Source organism: Haplochromis burtoni, unplaced genomic scaffold, assembly GCF_018398535.1.
Source record: "Haplochromis burtoni strain Fernald_Lab_line unplaced genomic scaffold, NCSU_Asbu1 Contig_104, whole genome shotgun sequence".
Classification (NCBI taxonomy): domain Eukaryota; kingdom Metazoa; phylum Chordata; class Actinopteri; order Cichliformes; family Cichlidae; genus Haplochromis; species Haplochromis burtoni.
The window spans coordinates 1,761,692-1,768,689 of NW_024582465.1; the positions used below are offsets into that span (position 1 = coordinate 1,761,692).

The 6,998-nt window shown below is 39.4% G+C and overlaps 1 protein-coding gene across 1 annotated transcript in view; it reads left to right on the forward strand.

Annotated features, from left to right (window-relative positions):
* The first annotated feature begins 5,902 nt into the window (after positions 1 to 5,902).
* Positions 5,903 to 6,998, forward strand: part of LOC102300709 (cyclin-dependent kinase inhibitor 1C) — a 2,365-nt gene continuing 1,269 nt past the window's right edge. The window contains exons 1-2 of the mRNA XM_005927858.3: positions 5,903 to 6,599; positions 6,762 to 6,879. Of these exons, the coding sequence (XP_005927920.1) occupies positions 6,089 to 6,599; positions 6,762 to 6,877 (627 nt within the window). The 5' untranslated portion in view covers positions 5,903 to 6,088 and the 3' untranslated portion in view covers positions 6,878 to 6,879. The remainder of the gene's footprint in view (positions 6,600 to 6,761; positions 6,880 to 6,998) is intronic.

Sequence of the window (6,998 nt, forward strand, 5' to 3'; positions counted from 1 at the left end):
TGCCAGGTTATTCAGTAAAACTCAACTGCGCTGACTTTCTGATGACGTGAAGCACTACATTCATAAAGTCAGTGAAAAACATAAGAAGCATAAAATGCAAACAACTTTCCACAATTTCCACAAATAGTGTTTATAATACTCACCTCTGACGTTAATAGTCAGTTACTTATTAAACAATATGTTTCCTTTTTTGGCCTTCTTGAAATTGCAGGTTTACTATCCGATAGCTCATACTTTTATTGATTATTATTATCATACTTATTATTGCTAAAGGTCCCAATTAAATATTTTGATTTAATTGGGACCTTTAGCGCCTGATACACAAGATCTTGTCTCTACTAATCAATGTGGTGTAAACATACCCGTAGATGGAGCAGTCTGCCAAGATGTTAACATGTGCCTGTACTGTCTGTTCTCTGACAGCTGTCACAGAAACTTTTAAAAGTTTGCCACAGTGAGGTTGGTATAATATTTGCTAAAACGTCCTCGCCGAGTTTTTTTTAGTTCAGGATCGTAACAGAAGCTCCTCCTTAAGACGTCCCTCTCAACATACCTGACTGCACATGGCAGCTATTATTATGTGTTGTGTAACTAGAGATGTTGCCAAAGGTGAAAAAGCAAGGTGGGAAAGCTGTTCTGAACTTTATGTTTTCAGTTATTATTGAAACTAAACTAATAATCCCTCTATTTTCTTATATATTATTTTTTCTTTGTTCTTTTTAAACATACTTTAATACGTTTGTGAAGCCGTAAAAATCAGATACGGGTAGCTTGAAAAATACTTACAGTGATTACACAAACATTATGCAGGGGTTAGTAATGGGTAAAAGGTACTGACTTGTAAATAAGAGGACCTGAATAATTTAGCTTATTATATAATATTATACAACAGGATATTTTAAACTAACTAGGCAGCTCATTCTTTGTTTTGACGACACTTTCTTTAAAGATATAAAACATTGTGGGTTCAACTTGAAAGAAAGTTAGATGTGAGATGTTAACATGAGGTCAGAGGTCAAATATGATATGATATTTGGATGCAAAATATAAGGTGATATTTAGAATACCCATATATCATTGCCTATAAGCCTATATGTTCTCAGTACAAACAATGGCAGTAATAAATCTGTATAACATTATGCAAAGCTAGTTAAAACTTGCTTATTATCACTTTGACCTTCAGCTCAGTCTATTGGCTTTGAAGGAGAGGTCAGAGGACAAATATGACATATTTTAAATATTAGTATGGTACTTTGTATTTGTTGATAAATTGACAACACGCACTACACGTCTACAAAGTTTCACTGGAATTCATTCAAAACTTTTTGAGCAATACAACTACCAGTTGTATGTTTATAGTTTTCAGTGTAAGGTTTAGTGTGGCATCACTGTTTCTAAAGACCTCACTGCCCAAAGTAGCCATCATATGAGTGCAGTGACTCATATGAGTGAAGCATGTGTTTGGCTTTTGTTTTCATAACGGGAATAAATGGTGTAGCCTGAAGCTTTAAGCATTTCTTGGAAACAGTTTGATTGGCTGGCTTTTAAAAACAGTAGCATTAAAGTATATATATTGCTTTAAATAGAGCATTCCTCTGCCTCTCTATGATTAAGAACATGTCATGTTGCACTTTAACCATAGTTATAATAAAAGTTTTAAAATTATAAAGCACAACATAAATCAAGGAAGTAAAGCCCCTTGCAACTAAAGTAATTGAGAGGCAGAGTTCAAAAAACGTTCAGGGGTCATGTAGATGAACTATAAAGTCTTTTGCCTGAAGAGAAATAGAACAAGTCAGCCACAAACCGCAGCACATTTTAGATATTTACTCATGCATAAGTGCTATAAAAACACTGAAAGCACTATTTTAACTTCTGAACAAACAGCTCGGCACAGAATGTTTTAAAGGACTGGACACAGGCTTATATAATTACAGCTCACAATTTGGCAGAAATGTACCATCCAGTTGGATGGTAGCTGGTGGATTAACTAAGCAAATGAAGCATGTACTCCTTCAATTTTCTGTCAGAAAAAGAAGTTGATTTCGTGACATAACATTTTCATTTTCAAGTTTGTTTTCTTTTGCTGACATGTAATGAGGCAATAGTCAGTAATGGGTAGTATTTTCAAGGTCCTGACAGCAATGCACAACTTTAAAAATAACATATGCAGATGTTTGCTTATGTCATGCTGTTGCAAATGGATGCATCAGTAGCACAGCAGAAGTTTGAAGTGTCTCTATGTTTGCATTTCTCTTTGTATTGTAGAATATGCATTTCTTGTAAAAGGTCTGATGATCTTAAATGTCGTTTGACGGAGTGGCTCATCACTCTTGGAGTGGGTCGTCATGGGTGTGTCACATGTTTGCCAGCTTCAGTCTTCAGAGAAAGCATGCAGACAAAACAGTTTTATAGCTGTCATGTGGAACAGCGGGCCTCAATGACCGTATATTCATCTGCTAAAAGTCCCAGCAGTGATGCCTGCAGACACTCTGCAGGATCAAAAGGATCAGTTTGTTCAGGTGAGGGGTCTGCGTGTGTGTGCTTTTTAGTTACTCAAGAGCCACGACAATAAAAACAGAACACAAACAATGTGTTTGCACAGTCAACCTGAAAAACACACAAGTCCCTAGTTAAATATATCAATTGGGATTAATGCACTCATTATAAATCAGTAGACAGCTGTTTTCTTCCTATTGTGTTTACATTTTTTCCTCTTCAGTTAACTTTAAAAAAAAAAAGACCATAGCTGTTGGCCTCTTTTTTTCATATACTACATATATGCACATTTGTTTCACTGCTTTAACGTGACCAGTGGAAAGGAAACATGTTAAAACAAATAAAATCCAATCCAAAAACCTACTGCTCATATGCACTTTTTAATTACCGGTAAATGTTTTATTTGAGTTCAGTTTAATTTCACATTCTGTTCTATGTGGTTCAAGGCCTTCCTTTGATTAATCAAGTATTTGACAATAGCTTAAACACAGTTAGAGCTCAACCCTCTTTGTCTGTTCCATCAATCAACATGTTGCCCACAGTCTAGTGAGCCTCCGGGTTTTTTTTATTTTTTATTTTTTTTACTTGGATTGGGCCCTCTGGATATTTCCATTCAAGTCAAAGAGCAAGTTAAGTCATCTATAGTGTGTGTGTGTGTGTGTGTGTGTGTGTGTGTGTGTGTGTGTGTGTGTGTGCGCGCGCGTGTGTCAGCTAAATGAGTCAGGCTACATAGCTGACTGACCACTCCTGATGAAAGAGATTATTTTCCCCTTTGAAAGACGAATGAATCCAGACTTTCTCTTTGCACTTTAATTGACTTGAAACCATCAGGTGATAGTATCAGCTGGTGGAGTACACCCGAGGAGCAGAAGAGTTATTCCCACAATCAAAGAATTGTGAAGCAAATCTGTAACCAGCTTGGGACTGAGCGAAGTGATGAGATAAGTTTTGGTTTGCACTGAGTTATATGTAAATAACCAGCAGCAGAGGCACTGATCAACCTTATCTGTGATCTGCTTAGGAGGATGTTGTGTGTGCAGTTAATTGGTTACCATCAGTATAAGCAAAATAAAACCGATTTATGTGTTTATTCGTTTACATTGACTTTACATGGCTTCAAATTAGGTTCACCAGCTGGGTCAAATTTTAGTAAACTTGTATTACCAGCAGGGGGCGCCAAAAGACAACAGTCAGATTTCTGCCCGCTTACGTTCATTTTCACTTTAACCCTCAAGTGACCATGCTGTTTTTGTGAGTGGACTGATTTGTGGTTTACACACACACACAAACAATCTTAGTTCTGTGAACTATGACTGCAAACAATACAGTGTAGTGAAGAGAAACTGAAAATTCCACTAAACATTGAACAAATACCTGTAAAATCTTCAGGAGTAGACTGACAAATTTGTGCTATGCAGCATGTTTATTAAACAAAATCACTAAAGCACATTTCATCTAGCCAGGATGGCCACTTCAAGGTTAAAAGACTCAAAAACAAATCTTTTTGTTGTTGTTGAAGAACATTGTTCAAGCATGCGTGCTTTAAATGCTTCTTCTTAATAGACAATTAATTGTTCTTGTAAAAAGAAAGCTAATTATTTTCAAAATCATTAAAAAAAAAACCTCTAATGAACGTTACACCCTTATAATATCGTTTCAGTCCTCATGGATTCAGTTTACAGTCCCGAATCAGGAAAAGTGTCACATATTACTGTCGCTGTCACATGAGACCACCTGACCTTTACTGGAAGTGTTTTAGGAAGCCTGCACACATATGGCCAGACCCTGCGTCCCTCGGTCTTCTTCCTGCTGCTTTGATGACGCTCACATGTAAACCTCTTGACCTTATGTGACATCACGTTGTTACACAGAGCTTGCATTCATCCTCCTTTTCAGGATGAATGTGGATAAAAAAAATTTATAGAGATTTTCCCCTGAATATGTTACCAGTGTCACTTAATATCTATGCGCCCATGTGTAAACTAGGAGGTGATACACTGTAAGTCTTCCTCCTTTATTTTCTTCTGGGGATGATGGTTGCGTTTAGTTTGAGGTTTGAGCTGCAGTATCAGACTGGAACCTCTACGGGACGCCATGCACCCATCATTGCTTGCAAAAAGGCGTTGCCCGTCTCTCGTGACTGTTTCCCTGCTTGTTAAGACAGCCGGTACCCTGAAGTCAAACTTCTGGAAGTTGTGCTTCCAGTGCCTGACTGTCAGCACGACACGAGAAAAATAAAATATAAATAAATAAATACAGCGGAATTTCTGGAAACTCGTTTGTGTGGTGAAACACTGGCAGCTGAAGCACTCAGTACATTTTGGTGTGGATCCGGATCATTTTCTTCAAAATTGCCAAATATCGCATTGTCTTCGGCGGAGAATGAGCTCCCCCAGTCTCCCCTTATAATAAAGCTTGCTATGATATTTAAAACGTAAATCCTGTATTGTAGTAAATGCTACTGTACATATTTTGAAGTTATTCATAAGTAATAATGACTATTTACCAGTAACAATCCCCAGAGCCACACGCACACATTAGTGATAACAGGCGGATTGTGACCTGCGTGATTTATGCATTTGTGCATTTATGCATTTATACATGTTTAATTGCCAAAAATAACACGGCGTGGTGCTTAAATTCTCGATTTGCTATATTATATATTAAGGTAAAAAAATAAATTAAAAAAATGCAACAAAACGCATTTAGAAAAGAAAAAATGATTTCGAAAAGTTGCCTTGCTTTATTAAGTAAATGAGAAAAGACATTTAAGAAACTGCTAAAATTGTGGTTTATTGAGGTCTCACTAATGTTTACGTTGCTCACTGTGGGGCAAATCCCCGCAGACTGGAATCGCTGTCATTGCGATCGGCGACAAATAAATAAATAAACGAAAACGTGAAGAAATTGAAAAGTGGGTGGATTTATGTGCCGGATGATGGCAGGGTCAAACATCAGTTAAGTGGTTAGATCGGGTTTCAGCATTTGTTTTTCTTTCCTTACACATTAAAGAATAACACACTGAAGCTGTTCAACTGCTGAACACTAAATATGAAGTATGAAAATAATGTGATGGTGCGTTTTTACGCCCTTGGTCGGAGGCATTTACAACTAAACACGGAAGACAAAACCAAAAACCAAGGTGTCCGAAAGTAGAATCAGATACACAAATGCGAAGCAAAACACATTCCTGCTGACACAAGAAAAAAACTGCTCCGTTTTCCCGAGGGTTGACACTCAGAGAGAGAAAAAATCAAAATGCTGCGCTCTGGTCGGCACGAAGCCAATAGGTACAACGGGAAATGGGAAATCAGGGTGGGGGTTTTGGAGAGGGCTGGACTTCAAGGCAACCAATGAGAAGGGCGATCAAGGTGCCCGTTAGGAAGTTATATACTCCAAAGACTTACTATGAAAGCTGTACATTTAAACGGAACGGTGCGGCGTGCATAGGCACGAGCGTAAGAATTAGGATACACATACAAACGCACTTCGGGCTGAACGACAACAACATTTATCAACATACAACCTCAGCAGGGATCAGTCTATCACTTTGGATTCTTTTTTTTCCAGGGGAAATTTGTTTTTGGAGATGTCCCACGTCCAATTATCAACCACGCTAGAGAGGATGGTGGCCAGGAAGACCTTCCCTCTCCAGAGGCGCACCGGAGTCTGTCGAAACCTCTTCGGACCGGTGGATCACGACGAGCTGAACCGGGAGATGAAAGAAAAATTGCGAGAGATTTCCGAACGGGACCAGCAGAGATGGAACTTTAATTTCGAGGCCAACACCCCGTTGGAAGGGGATTACGAGTGGGAGGCGGTGACTGCGGATAAGACCCCGGTGTTTTACCAGGACTCTGTGCAGGACGGCAAAATCCGAGTGCCCGTGCCCACGTCGGATTCTGCTCTCCCGGAGAGCCCTCGTGCGGACGGACTGGATCGCCTGGCCGTGCCAGAGAGCAGCAGCTCTCCTTGCGCGGGGGAGATCAACCAGGAGAACCGCATAGACAAGATCAACTCAGGGAAAGCGACCACCAGGCAGCTCCCGTGTGTCAGGCGCAAGAGAACGGCCGCTCCTGACAGCAACACACACATCACAGGTAAATTCAGCGGCTTTCGTATTTTGAAAATCGAGCCTGCTATTGGCTCCTAGACCAGCATCCACACCATCCTCCTATCCTCCCGCTGTGCGCAGCGCATCATTTCATAACTGCTCATAAATCCAAATTAATTTTTCACTATTGTTGTTTCTTTTGTCACAGACTTCTACGTGAAACGAAAGAGGCCTGCTGATATAAAACCGAGTGACATGACCGCCTGTCTCCTCTCCAAGTCTCCAATCCAGGTGGAACAAACTCCGCGGAAGAGGATCCGTTGAAGGTATTTTCTAAATCAAAATCAAAATTGTTTTCTTTTACACACACTCAGAGGAGACAATGAAGCTTTATTATAAAGAGAGTAACAGGTTCTCATGTTCAGCATCCTCGGGTTTTTTTGTT